Here is a 22,120-nt window from a genome sequence, read left to right on the forward strand (position 1 = left end):
TTAAATCCAGTTAACGGTTGCTATTAATTCCAGTCAGTAAGTCACAGCCGGTGCTAATTTACTGCCTCATTAGTGCTGCTCTAACTGCTGTCAGGACTCCCTAACTCCAGAATCCTGTGGATCCCATACCAACAGCTCAGGAATGAATGAAGAACTTAGCTCCAAACAAAAAAAAACCCATGCTGCTGAAGGAACTCACTCAGCGGGTCAGGCAGCATCTGTGAATGTGAAAGGACACGTGCCTGTGGTAGCGGGTCTGTGTGAGAAGATGGTTGAATGGCAGGGGAGGTGTAGGAATCACAAAGGGCGAGCAGTGTGATAGGGTCTCACACAACTCCCGTCGGAGAGAGGAGAACTTCTTCAAGAACGACACAAAAGATTGCAGCCTGAAGAAAGGTCCTGACCAAAGACTTCGTGTGTAGGAAAGAACTGCAGATGCCGGTTTGCACCGAAGATAGACATAAAATGTTGGAGTAACTCAGTGGGACAGGCGGCATCTCTGGAGAGAAGGAATAGTATGTCCTTTTCCCACCAGAGAATGGGGCTGGCCTATTGAGTAATCCAGCATTTTGTTTTTTGCACAAACTTCAAAAGGAGCACTCTATGGGATTTCACAATGGATCAGTAAAATGGAGACACGAGAGACTGCAGATGCTGCAATCTTGAGCAAAACACAAACTGCAAGAAAAACTCTGCAGATCAGACAGCATCTGTGGAGGGGCAGTATGCAGGGACTACCGTAGTGTGGGAGGGGCAGTACTGAGTGAGCCCCACACAGTTGGAGGGGACGTAGAGAGTGTCACATAGTGGGAGGGACAGTACTTAGGGAGCTCTGCATTGTGGGAGGGGCAGTACGGAGGGAGTGCTGCATTGTGGGAGGGGAAGTACGGAGGGAGTGCTGCATTGTGGGAGGGGCAGTACGGAGGGAGTGCTGCATTGTGGGAGGAGCAGTACGGAGGGAGTGCTGCATTGTGGGAGGGGCAGTACTGAGGGAGTGCCGCACCATGGGAGGGATAGTACCAAGGGAGATCCATACTGTGGAAGGGCCAGTACTGAGGGACTGCTGCACTGCGGGAGGGGAGGTACTGAGGGAGCGCTACATGTCAGAGGAATAGTACTGCAGTAGTTCTGCAGCTGGACATCTCAACCCTCGCTGCTGTGTCAGGCAGAGGATGAAATCCACTGCACATTTTGATGAAGGATAATGGAGTTTGCCCCAGAGATAGATAGACCTATAGATAGTAATGTGTAGAAAGGAACTGCAGATGCCGGTATATACCGAAGATAGACAGAACGTGCTGGAGTAATTCAGCAGGCCAGGCAGCATCTCTGAAGGAAAATGATGGGTGACGTTGTGGGTCGGGACCCGTTTTGGGTCGGGTCTGACGAAGGGTCCCGACCTGAAATGTATCCCATCCTTTTTCCCCAGAGATGCTGCCTGACTTGCTGAGTTACTCCAGCACTCGGTGTCTACCTTTAGGTAGCATTATTAGGTATTTAGATGAGAGAGAACTGACGGAGGTGGGTTGGTGGAGGAAAATGCCACCGAGGGAAGAGATCAGTCAGAACCAATAAGTGGAGGAATGGGCATGAAGGACAGAATGGACTGCTACTCCTAAATTCTTATGTCCTGGTCAATAATGATCACTTCACCAAGGTCTTGAAATGACTTGGCTTTGCTCTTAAGGTCATAAGGAATAGGAGTAGAATTGGGCCATTCAGCCCATTAAGTCTACTCCGCCTTTCAATCATGGCTGGTCTATCTCTTTCTCCTAACCCCATTCACCTGCCTTCTCCCCATAACCTCTGACACCGGTTCTAATCAAGAATCTATCTATTTCTGCCTTAAAATTATCCACTGATGGCCTCCACAGCCTTCTGTGGCAAAGAATTCCACAGATTCATCACCCTGTGACTAAAGACATTTCTCCTCATCTCCTTCCTAAAAGAATGTCCTTGAATTCTGTTTCTATTTTTCTGTGCAGTGACTTGACTTCAGTGTGAGGTGAGAGACAAAGGCAAGCCCGTGCCCGATGCTATCAAGCAGAACAATGTCACTGGAACGGTTCTGCGGGTGGTAGGATGGTCCTGCATCAGATTTTGTCTGTTATTAGTGCTTTGTTGACTGCCTGGGATTGAAGTAGGAGGGTGTTCCTCCGAAGCCTTACAGCAGGTTATTAGGTGAGGTGACTCATCAACCACTTTCTCAGCCCTGTTTTCTCCTAGATTGAAGAACGCGTGTGATTATTACAACCCACAGATACGCGAGTAACATAGTGTTTATCTGCTGAAAGTGTAGCCTTCCTTTTGCTTCACAGACTTGTCTCCTTCAAACCAGCAGCAAACTACCCGTGGTGGAAGATTAAAACAAAAATTACAACCTTTACACTTTGCATCTCTTGTGCAGCATGTGGGCTCAGCTGGAGATGATCCTGAGTAATTACAGTGCACAGGAGCACTCAGGCAACTGATGGCACTGAATCAGGAGTCAGGCAGGGTCAGGTCAAGAAAATTAGTTTACAAATAATTTATCATCAGTTTCCAAGCCACTCTTTTCAATCCTTGTGATCCTTCCTCTCCTTCTATCGGATATCAACTACAACAATCCAAAGTGGCAATTCGTGATCAGAGTACCGCAGTTGACGCTTTTCTGCAAATCTTGCCAGTTCCGTAGAACTACCCAGGGTGGACGACGAGGAAGTTAAACAGCTCCCACCCCCTTGTGATCCTGATCCCACCCTTGCAGTGAACCTAGGGAATTTTCGGCCACAGAAGGCATGAGAAAAGTCTTTAGACTTCAGAGATACAACGCAAAAACATGCCCTTCGGCCCACCAAGTCTGCACCAACAATGATTGCCCCGTACACTACATACGAGGGACAATTTACAACTACATACTAGAAGTCAATTGATTTACAAACCCGTACGTCTTTGGAGTGTGGGGGAGAAACCAGAGCACTCGGAGAAAACCCACATGGTCGCAGGGAGAACGTACAAACTCCACGCAGACAGCACCCATAGTCAGGATCTAACCCAGGTCACTGGCGCAGTAAGGTAGCTCCTCTACCGCTGCGGCACTGTGCTGTACCAAATATGTTGAAGAGGAGGTAGTTGAGTGGGACAATGGCACAGGTTGTAGAGCCTCTGTTCAACCCTGACCTCCGCTGTTGCCTCTGCGTGGAGTTTGCACATTCTCCCTGGGACCATGTGAATATCCCACTGGGTGCTTCAGTTCCCTCCAACACCCGGAGGTGATGTGACTCATGGAGTAATTGGTGCTGTAAATTGCCCATAGTTTGTAGATGATACAAAAATTGACGTTGTGTGTAATTAGGAACATTGTCAAAAGATTCCGCAGGATATTGACCTGTTGGTAATGTGGACAGAGAAATGGAAGATGGAGTTTAATCTGGATAAGTGTACAGTGTTGCACTTATGGATGTCAAATGTAAATATACAATAAATGGCAGGGGGCCTGAGGAGCATTCATGTACGAAGATATCTTGGGTGCAACTACACAGGTCCGGGCAAGTGGCCACATAAGTAGATAGGATGGTAAAGAAGGCATATGATGTACTTGCCTTCATTGGTCAAGGTGTTGAGTGCAAAAGTCAAGAAATCATGTCAGGTTGCAGCTGTATACAATGCTGGTGGCACCCCATCTGGGCCATTGTGTGCAGCTCTGAGTGCCATATTACAGGGAGAATGTAAACGCTTCGGAGAGGGTACAGAAGAGGTTCACCAGAATGTTACCTGGATTTGAGGGTATTGGATATAAGAAGAGGTTGGACAGATGGGAGGCAAGGTAGACTTGCTGCCTTACAGAGCCAGAGAACCGGGTTCGATCCTGACTATGGGTGGTGTATGTATAGAGCTTGTACTTTCTACCCGTGACCTGCGAGGGTTTTCTCCAAGATCTTTGCTTTCCCCCCCATACTCCTAAGACATACAGGTAAGTAGATTAATTGGTTTGGTATAAATGTAAAATTGTCCCTAGTGTGCAGGATAGTGTTAGTGTGCGGGGATCACTGGTCGGTGTGGACTCATTGGGCCGAAGGGCCTCTTTTCATGCTATATCTCTAAACTAAATTAAAATTAAACAAAGATTTAGATCATTTTCTCTGAAATGTCGAAGGTTGAGGGGCAATATGATAAAAATGCATAAAATAGACCATAGACAATAGGTGCAGGAGTAGGCCATTCGGCCCTTCGAGCCAGCACCACCATTCAATGTGATCGTGCCTGATCATTCTCAATCAGTACCCCGTTCCTGCCTTCTCCCTATACCCCCTGACTCCGCTATCCTTAAGAGCTCTATCTAGTTCTCTCTTGAATGCATTCAGAGACTTGGCCTCCACTGCCTTCTGAGGCAGTGAATTCCACAGATTTACAACTCTGACTGAAAAAGTTTTTCCTCATCTCCGTTCTAAATGGCCTACCCCTTATTCTTAAACTGTGGCCCCTGGTTCTGGAAATGTATCAGATGCATAGATAAGGTAGATAGTCAAGAGTCTTTTCATGGGGTCAAATGTCAAATACTAGAGGGCATAGTTTAAAGGTAAAAGGAGGCAAAGTTTACAGGAGATTTACTCGGCAAGAATTTTTAAGACAGAGAGTGGTAGATGCCGAGAATGCGCTGCTAGTGTGATGGGAGAAGCAGATACAATGACGACATTTAAGAGGAATTTAGACAAGCACGTAAATAGGCAGGAGATGGGTGGATATAAATCATTTCTAGGCAGATGGGATGAGTTTAATTTGGTATCATAGTCAGCAAAGACATCATGGCCAAAGGGCCTGTTCCTGTGCTCTACAGTTCTATCTTCAGGATTCTTGTGCCAAAAAGATTAAGAGATGTGGGAGGAAGGTGAGATCAGGGACTGAAGTGGTATTGCTTGGTGGAGCAGATCCGAAGGGCTGAATGGCCGGATTCTGCTGCAATTTTATACATTTCTATGTTTATATCGCACTCATCCTACCCTCTTCATCTCCCCCATTCACCATGTAGAAACAAGGAACCGCAGATGCTGGTTTACAAAAAAAGACACAAAGTACTCGAGTAACTCAGCAGGTTACAATCCCCAAAGTGCTTGAGAAACCAGTCTGAAGAAAGGTCTGAACCAGAAATGTCACCTATCCATGTTCTCCAGGGATGTGACCTGACAGGCTGAGTAACTCCAGCGTTTTATGTTCTTTTTTTCCTCCTTTCACCATCTCCTTCCATCATTCTCTCCCTCTCGCAATAGATCAGCACTTCCTGATGTTCACACCTGTTCACCTTACTGTGGAGCTGGCTCTCATAGGGTGGTGTGGACTAGAAGAACAAGAATTAGTTTAAGGGAAAGCTGGAGGGATAGACATATGGTGATGGGGGAGATGGAGAGGAGCGGGAGGAAGCTGCTGTGGAGTAGGAATAAGCAGAGGGGCTGAATGGCCTATTGCTGTCTTGTATTTTCTGTGTAAAGTATATATTTTACCTTAAGGTGTTCTCTGGGTACAGACGGGGAGATTGGCTCTGAAATCAGGCAGATGTAGCTGATACACCCTCCTGTGCCTTGGCACAAAACGCCCAGCATCTCTGGAGAATTGATATGTCCGTTTTATTAATAAATGCCATTCCTCTATCAGCCCTGGGCCCACTGATAAATACAATGGCTCCCGCACCCACATCTCCACAAAGTTAAATTTCTCAAATGCTCTGTGGTCCTATCACTCCTTCTCTGTAACCAGCTTCATTATCCAAAACTTCTCATCTTTTTATTTCACATATGGTATACTTACCTTAATTGCTAGGGACGTTGAATAGAAGAATCTGAATGTCATGATGTAACTCTGCGTAGTTAGGCAGCATTTGGAGTATTATGCGCAATTCCAGTCATCCCATTACAGGAAAGATGTAGGGTGGGCACAGAGGAGGTTTACCAGAATGCTGCATGGATTAGAGGGTTTCAGCTACAGGGAGAGGTTGGATAGATTGGATTGTTTTCTCTGGAACGTCAGAGGTTGAGGGGAGACTTAATAGAAGTATCTAAAATTATGAGAGGCATAGATAGGATACAGTTAGAATCTTTCTCCCAGGGTAGAAATGTCCAACACTGGAGGGCATAGCTATCGGGTGAGAGGGGGAAAATATAACGAAGACGTGCGGGGCAAATCTGTTACACAGGTAGATAGGCTCATGGATATTGTGTACCCAGCTCTTGATTTAATCGTTCAGGCCCAGTCAGAATGAAATGCCCAGGTTATCCCTGTTATGCTGTTTGTGTACACACTGTACAGATGGATGATTCGATCAAGGTCACCCCGTTTCCGCTGCCTTCAGGCATTAATAATATCTCCACTTTTAGTCAAAGTCTCCACACACCGACCATCAATCCTGTCTCCATCCATGTTTGACCAACAACAATGCTATGCATGTGTACCTATGTTCACACTGGTATATGCACACAGGCACACACACTTAGGCTTCACATACATGTGCATAGACATGTGTGCGCATGCACTTCCATACATTGTGCCCTTGACTTGCACGCATCCATGCATGCACACATTTGCTTTTTCACACACACACACTCCAACACACACAGGCCAATTCATTATTGTCATTCATCAGCAGTCACTGACAAATCTTGGCTTTGCGTCTAATTTAGAAATACATCATTAAGCAAATTAGTGAAGCATCAGATATTGTAAAGAGCAAGTTCGCATGGTTCTCAATATTAGAAACTTCAGCAGCCATCTGTTTTCATGAACTTCGACATCCAGGCAGAAAGTCTAACCTGGTTTTCCACTGCTGTAGTGAGAGAGTGCTGCATATTTGAAGATGCCATCTTTTGGGCAAGACATGATACTTTGCCTCCTCTCTGGAGTCTTAAAAGATCCATCTCCACTCTTCCAATTCAGTCTTCCTGCTCTAACTGAGCATACTTGCTCCATCATTGGCAGCTACTCCTTCAGTTGCCTAGGCCCCGAGTTCTGGGAATGGCCACTGATTCTCTTCATTTCACTCCTCTCTCTCCTCTTTCAAGTCCCTCTTGAAACCGTCTGTTCATCTGCAATGTCTTTCCGCACAGCAAGGCAAGTGTCTTCTTTCTGCATCCCTATGCACCCTGCACCCACCACCCACCACCCACTCCGTTCCAACCCCCACACCTATCACCCCATAGTCACCAATTCAGTACATTCACAGAATGCTTCATGCTATTGTTTAAACAAATGGACTGTGGGAAGATGATCTCTGCTTTCAGTGTAATATCCGTCCTCTTGTATGCTTCAATGAACAAGTTAACAATGACAGGTCTCAAACTGCAACTTGATGTCTGAGATTGAAAGCATGTTGATTTTGGAGTTATCATTTAACTTCCCTCTCCTCCTGTACATTAGCTCCAGTCAAGAAGTGCATGTAAAAAAAAAGAGTGAGGAAGGTGTGAGATTTAGGAAGAGAATACCAGAGCTTGGCGTCCATGCAGCTGAAAGTACGGTCATTGATGAACTTGAGGCACATCAGGTATTTGGCAGCTGACACAAAGCCTGCGCCATGCTAGGCTGCAAGCGAGCCTTTAGCCAAGTGATTCTGTAGGTGCAGTGCAGTCAGTTAAGTACGACGAATCTTCCAACCTTGAGATTGTAATTTCCATTACTAATCAGCTCTGTGTTCACCTGCATCTGTCCCTCTCTCTCTCTGAGATACTTGGCTCGATAATTGCTCACTTGTCAAGACTTCCAATTCGCAGAGACATTTCCAAACATAATGAGAAGCTTCTTTCTGAGCAGCGAGTCAAGCAACTTAGCAAATAAAGTCAGCAAACGTTCGGTTTTCCACATATTTGTTTTGGCACTGGTGGATGAGAATTCACCCGGGAATAATGAGTTGGGCAAGCTGTTTGTTGCAACACTGGGGCTAGTTTTTCAATGCTTTATCCTATGCCTAGCAAGGAAGGAATCAGAAAACATTGCAACATAACAAGAGACTCTTCGAAGATAGACACATCCTAGCTAGTCCACAGCCTGATGGAGTAACATTGAATTTTCTAATTTCAGGTAACCCTTATTCCAGTGTGCAACTCGCTCCTTACTGTCCACCTCAAATGCTCCCATTTCTGTCTCCTTCACCACATCCCACCCCTCCAGCCCCTCATCACCAGCCTCTGTCTCAATATCCACCCCTCACCCAACTGGCTCCATTTGTCCCTCATCCTCCCACCTCACTGATTGTGGGGTGAAGGGCCAGGTGATGTGGATGAAGACAATAGTTGAATGAAACTGCCAAGCCAAGCACTATAAAGACCAAATAGCAAACTGCTGGAGGAACTTAGCAGTTCAGGCAGCATCTGTGGTATGGTCATTGAGTTGAGTTGAAAACTTGCATCGGAACTGAGAGATAGCCCGTATAAAGAAATAGAGAAAAAGGAAAACAAACACACTTTAAGGATTACTGACGGCTCAGTCTTGCTGACAATGGTCAGAGTGCTGCAGTATTACAACCCCCTGGTCCCATCTCGAGTCGTGCCCGCTGGGTTAAAGATTACCCTGGAGGCAGCAGTTGTGTGTTGTGCATTGATTGAAATCACTGCAGAAACCTAGAATGCATACACATACACAGAGGGCCCCATGCAAGCGAGTGGCATTCACACAGCGAATCAGGATTAATTTCCAATCTCATTTAGTGACTGTGTTTCCGATAACATCACCTGGAATCATTGCACATTCTCTCCCGCTGTGGGTGATGGGCCGTTTGCTTTCTGCATTTCCGCCTGCTACACATTCTCAACACTGAAGTGATTTTAAGCTGAGCTGGTTCCCATGACAGTGGCCCTCTGCCTGCCTCGGTGGTTAGTGAGCTATGCACTGCACCTCCGGCTGCTCAATGCTGCACGATTACTCGGGCAACAACTGAGGTGTTAAAACCAACCACGCCTTCACCCCACCTCAGGAGTCAACGTTATTCCCTCCTCAACACTGAAGCAAAAGCAATGTTACAGGCCCTCAGAATAATTTACAGCGAGGCAATTTAATTGATGTTTATCACAGAATGAGATACAGTACGAGGCCATTCAGTCCATTACATTAACACTGATTGATAAAGAACCAGTCATTATTAAGACTAAGAAGGGTCTCGACCCAAAACATCACCCATTCTTTCTCTCCAGAGATGCTGCCTGTCCCGCTGAGATACTCCAGCATTTTGTGTCTATCTTCGATTTAAACCAGCATCTACAGTTCTTTCCTACACTGTCATTATTAAGACTTGTTAACTACCATCACCAAGTTCCACCTGACCATCATCTCTCCCTTATCTGGCTTCAGCTGTCACCTACCCTCCTCTGATCTTTAGTCTACCCTTTCCCTCCCCCACTTGTTCCTTCCATCTATTTTTTTTCTCCTTACCAGGTGCCACCTATTACTTACCAACCTCTGTGTCAATATCCCTCCCTCACCCAACTGGCTCAGACTGCCCAACATCCCCCCACCCACCTGTTTCCACCTATCACCTACTATTCCCTGTCTCTCCCCCACCTCTCACCTCTTTATACTGACTATGTCTCAGTGGTGTAGGCAGGGGTGGGGGAAGGGAACAATCTGAGAGCAAGAAAGAGTACATTTAAAGTTGAGGAATTGCTGAGCTGAGTGCCAGCATTTGTCAGTGAGTATCAGGTTTATGTAAAAAAATGTGGTGAGACAGATGCAATAAAAATCAGAGCATTGATTCCACAAACCATCCCTGGGTTACAAACGCTCGAGCTATGGACACTTTATTATGTTAAAATTACCAGTTGCTGCTGGTGAGATCTTACTATGTGCAAACTAGCTGCTGCTTTTCCTATGTTACCTCATTGACCACTCCAGATGTTTATCTGCAGCGATGCACCTTGGTGTTGTCCCACCCTGCCGGAACATGCCATGGAAGAGCCAGGCTTTTGTCTTTACAGCCAAGGTGTCTCTCCAGACTCAGTACTGAGGGCGCGCCACAGTGTCAGAGATTGGACTTTTCTGCCTTCTCAAGTAGATGTAGAAGTTCCATGGGACTGTTTTTGGAAAAGAGATTTCCTTGGCATTCTGGATCAATATTCACCTCTAGGTCAACATCAACAAATAAAAAGACAATTTGGTCATTGTTATTTGCAGATTGTAGGAGTTATGGGAGCTCTCTGGACCAACATTGATTGCTGCATTTCCCTATGTTACCACAGTGATCACATCAGGAGCACTTCACCATCTGTGAAGCTCTTTGGTAACAGTGAGGCCGTGAAAGATGCTCAAGAAACACAATTTTCTTTTGTTCAGTGTTGGCTGACATTTGAAGGTTGTCTTACTGGGAGGCCAATACCTGGCCACGTCACACCTTTGCCCACAGGAGCTGAATGCTCCCACAACCTGCCCCCGTCCATCAGTATCTGCAAACTGAAAGTCTTGTCTCCTGTCCTGGTGATGGGGCATAGACGAGATGTAACGGGGGATTTCTGTGTGAGCATCAACACATCTGATGGATTTTGTTCATGTTAAGGCAAATCTTCTGAATTTAGCATAGAGAAGCACAATTTTAAAGAGTAGGCACCTACCTCTGCCTGAACAGGGCAGCTTAGAGTTCCCTTGGCATTTCCGTGAACTTTGCTCAGGTGAAATGGGGCAAGAGACAGGGTGCTCGCATGTTCTACCTGTCCAGCCTTCCCTGCAGTCACACTTTCCACAGTTGCATTGTCCGTGACCTTCAGAGTAAAGCGGAGACATTAGAGGGTGATGCACAATAGTGATACTTAATTTCCACACCAATGGATAAATGATAGTGGCACAAGACGACATTAAGGCTGCACTCTGAGTATTAGGTTCAGTTCTGCTCACCCAGCTATTGGAAAGATGCCATTAAGCTGGAAAGGGTGCAGCAAACATTTACAAGGATGATGCTGGGACTCGAGGGACTGAGTTATAGGCTAGGACTTTATTCCTTGGAGTGTAGGAAAATAGGCAAAATCAGTCTCAAGAACTTAAGGGCACAGACTTAAGGTGAGATGAGAAAGATTTAACAGGAACCTGAGTGGCAACTCAAGGATTTCACTCAGAGGATGGTACATAGATAAAACAAACTGTCAGAGAAAATGATTGAGACAGCGACAATAACAACAAATGGCCTGTTTCTATGTCCTATGTAATGGAAGGTTCTCAGGAATTTGCATGTGGTAGTGGTTCCTTACCTGAACAGAAGCCATCGGAGTACCTGTCGTAAACCGCGTGGCAGTCTCTCTCATCACATTCACATGTCACCCCATGAATATCACCATACTCCCCACTCGGATCCAGGTCGTAGCACACACATTCACCACAGATACAGTTCCCTAAGGAAAAAGACACAGCAGGAGGGCGGTTGTACTGTATTCCAGCACGGTCACAACAAGTAATCCACATTCAACGGATCTGGATTATAATTATTACCTAGTCACAAAGAGAAAACTTCCTTTCTCACCCTGCTCTCACAGCCTCTTGCTAAGGAGGCATTAATTGTTCATGAAGATAAACTATTAGCAAAACATCTCATCCCAACTAGAATAAACCTCTAAATGTATTTAGAAGTTGTAAGCACATGTTCTCAACTTCTGTATTCATTGTAACCAACACATTGGCCTCCAAGATGCAAGGATCCGCACCATGTCACTCCTTTCTCATCCCTAATGTGTGTTAGTTAGCGCCCCACCGAACATTCCTGTCAGTCCTTCACTGTGCAGCACCTCTGGTGCTGTTCCAGAGTTCTGTCAGTGCATCTGATTGAAATTAGACCCACTCAGCACACACAATGCCCCTGATTCGTTTTTATTGAGGAAAGATGGACATCAAGGCTATCATCTCCCAGGTCTTCCAAGGGAATCATCATAAATCTGCCCAGGTTCTAGTGAATCTTATCAATCCACCCCTTACTTCTATGTACTTATAAACCCTGGGTTTCAGTGATGTGAATGGTTTTCTTTATAAAATTCAGCTCAGAATCTAACTATTGGGGAAGTCAAGGGAATACTGATATGAATCCTCATCCCTTTCTCTCTCCCTGTTTCTTGTTCCCTCTTTTTCTCAATCTGCCTTTTCCTTTTGCCCTCCCTCCCTTTGTCTTCCTCTCCTTTCTCAATCTCCCCCTCTCTCTCTAGTTCTATTGTATCTGTCTCATTGATTTCCTCCTGCCTCTTCCTGTCTCTTTGTACCTCTCCCCCTCCTCCCTGTCAAACTGTCACCAGTCTCCCCTCTATCTCACTCCCCTCACTGCCTCTCCCTCTTCCTTTTCCTCTCCTGTACCTCTCTCTCTCTCTCTCTCTCTCTCTCTCTCGCTCTCTCTCTCTCTCTCTCTCTCTCTCTCTCTCTCTCTCTCTCTCTCTCACACACACACACACACACCCACCCTTGCTTTACCTCTCCCTCTACCTCTGTCTCTCCTCTCTTTTTTCCTCTTGTCCCTCCCTCTGCTTCTCCTCCTCTGTCCGTTCACTCTCTTCCCACCATACTCTTGCTCCACTCTCACACTCTCTCTCTCTCTCTCGTTTTCTCTCACCATTTCCTATGTTTGAAATCCTTTGCTTTCCACCCTCATTTTTACAGAAAAACAGAAACATCCATAAGTAACAGCTTTGTGCTTCCAATATAGCCTTGCAATGTCTTCCTATTCAGTAGTAACAAGAGTCTTTAGGTGCTATAAGGAAATGGCAGGGCTGAGCTGCATTAGGTGGTGTTTGCATCATTCCCAGCACACTAATCATTGCAGGGCTGGTGACATCATTGGCAATAATTTCCAATATTCACCAAATGCATTTTTTTGCACTTGAACTGTTTTGAAAGACAGACCTCGGCTGCTGCACGTCTGGCCACCTGGTGACGTGCACCTCCTCTTGCCCTCCCATGGGCTGATGTCACACTCATATTCGCATTTATCGCCATGCCAACCCGGCATGCAGTAGCAGTTACCACAGTAACACGCTCCATGGCCTTAAACCACAAGAAATATTTGGGTAAAAGCAAAGAAATCACAACTTCAGAACATTTCAGCATTTCATTGTATCTTTATGAACTACTGAGTCATTGTTGGCAATTACTCTTTGCAAGGGGTACCCAAATAAAATGACATCCAGCTGTTTCCTTAACTAGATCAACTAATGTTACCCAGGGTAACCGATGTCATCAAATGTCCTACATACACTCACGTTAGCACACCAGAGTATAAAAAGATTAAAAAGGGAATTAACTCTGTGGATTAGAGGGTAGCTAATGTTATTCCATTTTTCAAGAAAGGAGCGAGAGAGGAAATTAGGAATTATAGACCAGTTAGCCTGACATCGGTGGTGGGGAAGATGCTGGAGTCAATTATTAAAGAGGTAATAACAGCGCATTTGGATAGCAGTAAAAAGATTGGTCCAAGTCAGCATGGATTTATGAAGGGGAAATCCTGCTTGACTAATCTTCTGGAATTTTTTGAGGATGTGACAAGTAAAATGGATGAAGGAGAGCCAGTGGATGTAGTGTATCTAGACTTTCAGAAAGTCTTTGATAAGGTCCCACACGGGAGGTTGGTGAGCAAAATTATAGCACATGGTATTGGGGGTAGGGTATTGACATGGATAGAGAATTGGTTGGCAGACAGGAAGCAAAGAGTAGGAATAAACGGGTCCTTTTCAGAATGGCAGACAGTGGAGAGTGGAGTGGCGCAAGGCTCGGTGCTGGGGCCGCAACTATTTACAATATATATTAATGATTTGGATGATAGAATTAGAAGTAACACTAGCAAGTTTGTAGATGACACAAAGCTGGGTGGCAGTATGAACTGCAAAGAGGATGTTAGGAGGTTGCAGGGTGACTTGGACAGGTTGAGTGAGTGGGCAGATGCAGTATAATGCAGATAAATGTGAGGTTTTCCACTTTGGCGGCAAAAACAAGGAGGCAGATTATTATCTCAATGGTGTCAGATTAGGTAAAGGGGAAGTGCAACGAGACCTTGATGTCCTTGTACACCAGTCACTGAAAGTAAGCGTGCAGGTACAGCAGGCAGTGAAGAAAGCTAATGGCATGTTGGCCTTCATAACGAGAGGATTGAGTATAGGAGCAAAGAGGTCCTTCAGCAGGTATGGGGCCCTGGTGAGACCACATCTGGAGTATTGTGTGCAGTTTTGGTCTCCTAATTTGAGGAAGGACATCCTTGCTATTGAGGCAGTGCAGCGTAGGTTCATAAGGTTAATCCCTGGGGTGGGGGGACTGTCAGATGAGGAAAGATTGGAAAGACTGGGCTTGTATTCACTGGAGTTTAGAAGGATGAGAGGGGATCTTATAGAGACGTATAAAATTATAAAAGGACTGTACAAGCTAGATGCAGGAAAATTGTTCCCAATGTTGGGGGAGTCCAGAACCAGGGGCCACAGTCTAAAAATAAAGGGGAGCCCATTTAAAACTGAGGCGAGAAGAAACGTTTTCACCCAGAGTTGTGAATTTGTGGAATTCTCTGCCACAGAAGGCAGTGGAGGCCAATTGACTGGATGAATTTAAAAGAGAGTTAAATAGAGTTCTATGGGGCTCATGGAATCAAGGGATATGGGGAGAAGGCAGGCACAGGTCACTGATTGTGGATGATCAGCCATGATCACAATGAATGGCGGTGCTGGCTCGAAGGGCCAAATGGCCTCCTCCTGCACCTATTTTCTATCTTTCTATGATTTTATGTTTCTATATTCAGTCTAAGGCTCCCCAACATCTGTCCAAGCGGAGACCTAGTTAGATGTTGTGTGAAATGAATGGTTAATCTTGCTCCAAACTGAGATAGAGTTAGGGCTGGATATCTACCTTTTGCCAAAATTAACAAGTTTAGAAGAATATTAAAATAACAGCAGGATTATAACAGGCGGCACGGTAGCGCAGCGGTAGAGTTGCTGCTTTACAGCGAATGCAGCGCCGGAGACTCAGGTTCGATCCTGACTACGGGTGCTGCACTGTAAGGAGTTTGTACGTTCTCCCCGTGACCTGCGTGGGTTTTCTCCGAGATCTTCGGTTTCCTCCCACACTCCAAAGACGTACAGGTATGTAGGTTAATTGGCTAGGTAAAATGTAAAAATTGTCCCTAGTGGGTGTAGGATAGTGTTAATGTACGGGGATCGCTGGGCGGCACGGACTTGGTGGGCCGAAAAGGCCTGTTTCCGGCTGTATATATATGATATGATATATGATATGATATTGATCAGTTACAGATCAAGGCAGAGAAAAGGCAGATGGAGTTTAACCTGGACAAATGTGAGGAATTGCACTTTGGGAGGTCACATGGAAGGGTAAAGTATACAGATAATGGCAGGACCATTAATAGCACTGATGTACAGAGAGATCATGGGGTCCAAGATTCCTGAAGATACAGTTAGATAGAGAGGTGGAGAATGTGTATGGTATGCTTGTCTTCATCAGTCGAGTCATCGGTCAAGCATAAGAATCAGGAAGTCATGTTGCAGTTTTTTGAAACTTAGGCAGTATTTGCAGTATTGTGTGCTGTTCTGGTCGCTCCATTACAGGAAGGATTGGGAAGGCATTGGAGAAGGTGCAACTCTATAGGACTTTGGTTAGGCCACATTTGGAGTATTCCATACAGTTCTGGTTGCCCCATTACAGGAGAGATGTGGAAGCTTTGGAGAGGGTGCAAAGGAGGTTTACCAGAATGCTGCCTGGATTAGAGGGTTTCAGCTACAAGGAGAGGTTGGATAGACTTGAATTATTTTCTCTGAAATGTCGGAGGTTGAGGAGAGACTTGATAGAAATATATTAAATTATGAAGGCAGAGATAGGATAGACAGTCAGAACATTTTTCCCTGGATGAAAATGTCCAAAATACTAGAGGGCATTGCTATAAGGTGAGAGAGGGGAAATACAATGGAGGTGTGCAGGGCAAGTTTTTTACATGGAGGGTGGTGGGGGGCCAGGAACATATTGCCAGCGGTGGGTGGTGATGGAGGTGGATACGATAATGTCGTTTAAGAAGGTTTTAGATAGGCACATGGATTTGCAGGGAATGGAGGGATATGGATCACTTGCAGGCACATGAGATCAGTTCAGCTAGGCACCATGTTCGGCAAAAACATTCTGGGCCGAAGTGCCAGTACCTGTGCTGTACAGTTCAATGTTCCATATTCTAAGGTACAGAAGAGGTTTACGAGAATGTTGCCTAGTTCAGAGGGATCCTTGCTATAAGGAGAGGTTGGACAAGCTTGGATTGTTTTCTCTGGAGGTTTGAGGGGGGACCTGATAGTAGTTTACACACTTATGAGAGCCATAGTTAAGGCAGACATTCAGAACCTTTTTCCTGGCATGGAAACATCAAATATTAGAGGGCATAGCTTTAAGTTGAGAAGAGGAAAATTTAAATGAGATGAATAGAGAAATATATTTACTCGGAGAGTGGTCGGTGTCTGGAATGCGCTGCCAGGGGTGGTGGTGGAAGCAAATATGATAGTGGCATTCAAGAGGTTTTCAGATAGGCACATGGATATGCAGATAATGGGAGGATATGGATCACATGGAGGCAGGGGCGATTAGTTTAATTTGGCGTCATGTTCAACACAGAAATTATGGGCTGCTTCTGTGCTGTACTGTTCTATGTTCTATTCCCAATTGCATGGACCATGGGGTCTTCTCTGGCTGTACGACTGTAACTCTGATAATAATTAAGTTCAACGTGCATTCACACCTGAGCATCAAGTGAAATGTTGAAAAGGGCAGGATTTTCACAAACACTGCCAAGAATCTAATCAAGCCCATGCAATGTTTCAAAATGACACAAACATGTTGTCAATCATTGAAAGGTCAGAAAAAAGTGTAGGCAAACTCGTATTGTCAGGATTTAAGTTGCATTGTGTAGAGGAATACACAAAAAACACACCAAAAGAACCTAATTAAGCTTATTTTGAATAATTCAACTTCTTCCCATTTTATGCAACCTTTTGTTATCCACTCACAAGTTCTGGATGCCACTGGCGGTGACATTTATTGTCCACCCCCTATTGTCCCTGAACTGAGGAGGCAGATAAAAAATATTGCTGGGTCTGAAATCACATATCAACCAAACTAGGCAACGATGGCAGATTGGTGAGAAAAAGGAAATGCAGATGCTGGAACCTTGAACAAAACATAGGGTGCTGGGGAACTTCAATGGTTCAGGCAGTACCAGGCTATGGAGGGAATGGGCAGGTAACATTTTGAGCAGAGATCCATCTTCAGACTAATTCAGAATCTGTCTGATGAATGATCCTGACTTGAAACAACACCTGTTACTCCAGCACTTCGTGTTTTGCCCAATAATGGCAGATTTCCGTCTCTGCTGATTTACAAGGATATTGCCAGGACTCAAGTGCCTGACCTTTAGGGAGAGGTTGAGCAGGCTAGGACTTTATTCCTTGGAGCGCAGGAAGATGAGGGGTGATTTTATAGCGGTGTACAAAATCGTGACAAGAATAGGTTTGGTTTAAGCACAGAGTCTTTGGCCCAGGGTAGGGGATCGAGAACCAGAGGACATTGGACATGTTAGAGGCAGGAAACATGTCCCCAATGTTGGGGGAGTCCAGAACAAGGGGCCACAGTTTAAGAATAAGGGGTAGGCCATTTAGAACTGAGATGAGGAAAAACTTTTTCAGTCAGAGAGTTGTGAATCTGTGGAATTCTCTGCCTCAGAAGGCAGTGGAGGCCAATTCTCTGAATACATTCAAGAGAGAGCTAGATAGAGCTCTTAAGGATAGCGGAGTCAGGGGGTATGGGGAGAAGGCAGGAACGGGGTACTGATTGAGAATGGTCAGCCATAATCACATTGAATGGTGATGCTGGCTCGAACGGCCGAATGGCCTCCTTCTGCACCTATTGTCTATTGTCTATTGACATAGGTTTGAGGTGAGGGGAGAAAGATTTAATTGGAAACTGAGAGGTGACTTTTTTACACTAAGGGTAGTGGGTGTATGGTACGAGCTGCCGGAGGAGGTAGGATAGGCAGGTACTATTGCAATGTTTGAGAAGCATTTAGACAGGTACATGGATAAGATGCGTTTTGAGGGATATGGGCCAAACGCGGACAGGTGGGACTAGTGTGGATAGGCATGTTGGTTGGTGATGGGGCAAGTTGGGTCAAAGGGTCTGGTTCCACACTGTATAACTCTATCAAAGACATTTGTGAACAAAATGTTTTTTTTACAACAATCAAGAGGTTTAATGGTCATTGTGACCAAGGCTGGCTTTTTAAATTTTTTTATTCCAGGTTTATTTAAATAATTAAATTTAAATTTCACAGTTTTCATGGTAGGATTAGAACTCTTGGTCTAAAACATGAAAGTTATATTCAATACCATCTCTGAAGTTCCAGTTTTGCTTTTGGTGATTATTGTGAACTGTAAAATGAAAAGGGCATAGTTGCCTACCTCCACAAATCTCGTCGGTTTCATCGTCAATGCAATCTTCGTCATTACACTCACAAAACCTTCCATAGACAAACTTGTCAGTGTCAGAATTACTGCAGACACAGGTTCCACAGTGACAGGTGCCTATAAAACATCAACCGTATAATTGTCTGCATGAATCCCACCGTCTCTTACAAAATAGATTGTTAAATCAAACACAATTTGGTCTAATCACAAAACATATCAGAAATTCTGAACACCACGGCCTTCCCCTCTCTGAATCCTCTCTGAGTTGTAAAACATGATTCATGGCATTGGCACTGACTCCAACTCAGATCCTTGATCTTTGATTTTTGGAAAATTCTTTGGAATTTTATGGAGAAGTTGGATAAAAAAAATGAGAGAGAGGGAGATGGTAATGAAGGAGATAGGTTAGTTTAGTTTATTATCGTCACATGTACCGAGGTGCATTGAAAATCTTTTTGTTGCGTGCTATCCAGTCAAAGGAAATTATGCATGATTACAATCAAGCCGTCCACAGTGTACAGATAACGGATAAAGGGTACGACATTTAGTGCAAGATGAAGTCCGATAAAGTCCGATTGAAGAAAAATCAAAGATTTCCAATGAGATAGATGGGAAGTCGGGACCGCACTCTAGCTGGTTAGAAGACGGTTCAGTTGCCTGATAAAAGTTGTGAATAAACTGCCCCTGAATCTGGAGATATACATTTTCAAACCTGTACCTCTTGCCAGGTGGGTGAGGGGAGAAGAGGGAGTGACCGGGGTGAAACTGGCACTTGGTTATGCTGGTGGCCTTGGCAAGACAGCGTGAAGTGTAGATGGAGTCAATGGAAGGGATGTTGGTCTGCGGTGAAGGTAGACTCAAAATGCTGGAGTAACTCAGCGGGTCAGGCAGCATCTCTGGAGAGAGAAGGAATGGGTGATGTTTCGGGTCGAGACCCTGCTTCAGAAGAAATGTCTTGACCCGAAACGTTGCCCATTCCTTCTCTCCAGAGATGCTGCCTGACCCGCTGAGTTACTCCAGCATTTTGTGTCTACCTTCTGCAGTTTTCTTTCCTACACATGTTGGTTTGCGTGATGGTCTAGGCCAAGTCCACAATTCTCTGCAATTGGGAAGCTGTTCCCAAACCATGCTGTGATGCATGGTTTGCAAACAGCTCCATCCAAGGCCGCAAGAAATTGCAGATGAGGGGATAGGGGAGTATAAACACTGGCATGGTGTTGAGAGGCTGAGTGGCTCAGGTGGGGAAGTTGTAATGAGTGGAGTCGTACACACATTTATTAAAGTCCACTTACAGCATTAATCTGCAAGATGTCACAGCGACTAACAGCTACTCCAACTGCCCTACGTAAGCAAGCTCTTGGTAATATATATCGCATATTAGGCAGAGCAACTACTAACAAGCACTACAACTGGTTAGTAGGAAATAACCAATCTACAGAAGTCAATGCCAGGCAACTGTTTTAAAGGAGAATTTGGAAGTACTCCATATGACCCAGTGCCATAATTGAACCTTCAACAATGATTACTGAAACGGATTAAGATCAGCATCATATCAGCATTTCTGGGAGCTCACTGTCCATAAAATGTCTGCTGCAATGTGTCTCTGCTGTATGTGGCAATGTGTATGGAATCACTACCCCCTGCAACCTTTCAAGTCTCACAAGCACAACTGGGAAATATACCACTGGCCTTCCACCATCACTGGGTCTAGATCCTGGAACTCCCTCCCAACACTTTCACCAGACGGGCTGCAGCAGTTCAAGGAGACAACTCACTACCAGCTTCTCAAGGCAATTGGGAGTGGACAAAAAATGCTGAGCTTATCAGTTGTGGCCACAACCAGTAAAGAGTTAAAACAACCTGTCCAAAATTTGGATGCACCTGGTCGTTCTTTTGTGACATTTCGTCAGATTAAACCAATGCTCACAACTTTGCTGAACAACAAGATTAATCAAAGAACATGCAACAATTAGAGCCTGTTTGACCTTGGCTGCAGGCAGAAGCGTTAGATCTTTCATTCGAAGGCACATAAAATATTCATGATTGAAAATATAATTTTGCAATTCCTGGCTCAATTCTTGGTGTCACAGTGCGGATCTGTCATCCAAGTGGAAATATTGCAAAAATCTCAATCCTGTCGAAGAGCCAGTTATTCTGTTTCTAAAACTTATTTTCTAACTGACATCAACAGAACTGTATTTTAGAGGGAGAGTACAATGTACTTCTCTGCCCAGGGTGAAATTCCTCAGCAATATTTTCCAATTGCACATCAGCGTTTCAGTCCCCACTGACTCCACTGTGGATGACACCATTGCAGTGGGCCAGATCACGAACAATGATGAGGAGCAAAGGAAGGAGATACCTAACACGGTGTCAGGACAACAAACTCCCCTCAATGTCAACAAGACGAAAGAGCTAGTTATCAACTTCTGGAAGCGTGGGGGAGGGACTACAGGCCCCAATCAGCATCAATGGTGTAGAAGTGGAAATGGTTGAGAGCTTCAAGTTCCTTGGCATTAATATTACCAATGATCTGTCATGCACTAACCATATTGATGTAACAGCCAAGAAGGCACACCAATGCCTCTACTTCCTCGCGAGACTGAGGAAATTCGCATGTCTCTTAGGACTCTTAAAACCATAAAGAGCATCAATCACAGCTTGGTTTGGGAACAGCTCTGCCCAAGACTACAAGAAATTGCAGCAAGTTGTATATGTAGCATGGTCCATCACATAGACCAGACTCCCCAATATTGACTTCATCTATACTTCACGCTGCCTCAGAAAGGCAGCCAACATAAGCAATGATGCCCTATCACAGTCATTTCTTCTTCCCCCTGCTCCCATTGGGCAGCAGGATGGAAGCTTGAAAACTTCCAGACTCCAGACTCAGGAACAGCCTTTTCCCCTGTGTTTTTAGACTTCTGAATAGTCCTTCCATAAGCTGTGGTACTGTCTGATTCACTTCTACCCTATTGCAGACTTTGGACACTGTCTTTGGAACTTTTGCACTACAATGCTGAGAGCTGTGTTCTGCACTCTATATCTTTCCCTTTGCTCTACCTATTACACTTGAGTTTTGCTTGATTGTTTTTATGGGTAGTATTACCTGATCTGATCAGATAGCATACAAAACCTTGTTGGTTGTATGGTTAGCATACAAAATGTTTTGTATGCTATCTGATCGATACACATGACAATAATAAGCTTAAACCTAAAACTATACAAAACCTAAAATTTCTCATATTTGCTGGAGTTACAGTGTAAATTTGTGTTTTTTTTAAACTATCAGCTAATAAGCAAAAGAAAACCATCAGCAATCCATAAGATACTGAAAGATTTTATCGTTTCATTTGAGTATAGATTATTCATGGAAGGATGTGGGGTGGTACAGTGGCGTAGCGGTAGAGTTGCTGCCTTACAGCGCCAGAGACTTGGGTTAGATCCTGACTACAGGTGTTGCCTGTGATCATGTGGGTTTTCTCCAGGTGCTCCAGTTTCCTCCCACATTCCAAAGACGTGCAAGTTTGTAGGTTAATTGGCTACTGTAAAAATTGTCCCTAGTGTGTCGGATAGAATTAATGTATGGTTGGCGCGGACTCGGATGGTCAAAGTGGCCTGTTTCCACAGTCATCTCCACATTATACACTAAAACTAAGCTGAAGTCTGGTGTTCCTTGTAAATGAGAAGCATGCATCACAGGAAAAATACCTTGC

At 44.8% G+C, this 22,120-nt stretch overlaps 1 protein-coding gene across 1 annotated transcript in view; it reads right to left on the bottom strand.

Annotated features, from left to right (window-relative positions):
• The window catches only part of itgbl1 (integrin, beta-like 1), a 111,368-nt gene that overhangs the window by 32,958 nt on the left and 56,290 nt on the right, over positions 1 to 22,120 (bottom strand). Inside the window, exons 4-7 of the mRNA XM_078403016.1 lie at positions 18,399 to 18,521; positions 12,820 to 12,960; positions 11,190 to 11,330; positions 10,560 to 10,706 (exon numbers count right to left, since the gene is read on the bottom strand). Coding sequence (XP_078259142.1) covers positions 10,560 to 10,706; positions 11,190 to 11,330; positions 12,820 to 12,960; positions 18,399 to 18,521 — 552 coding nt within the window. The remainder of the gene's footprint in view (positions 1 to 10,559; positions 10,707 to 11,189; positions 11,331 to 12,819; positions 12,961 to 18,398; positions 18,522 to 22,120) is intronic.

This window comes from Rhinoraja longicauda, chromosome 7 (assembly GCF_053455715.1).
Source record: "Rhinoraja longicauda isolate Sanriku21f chromosome 7, sRhiLon1.1, whole genome shotgun sequence".
NCBI classification, from domain to species: domain Eukaryota; kingdom Metazoa; phylum Chordata; class Chondrichthyes; order Rajiformes; family Arhynchobatidae; genus Rhinoraja; species Rhinoraja longicauda.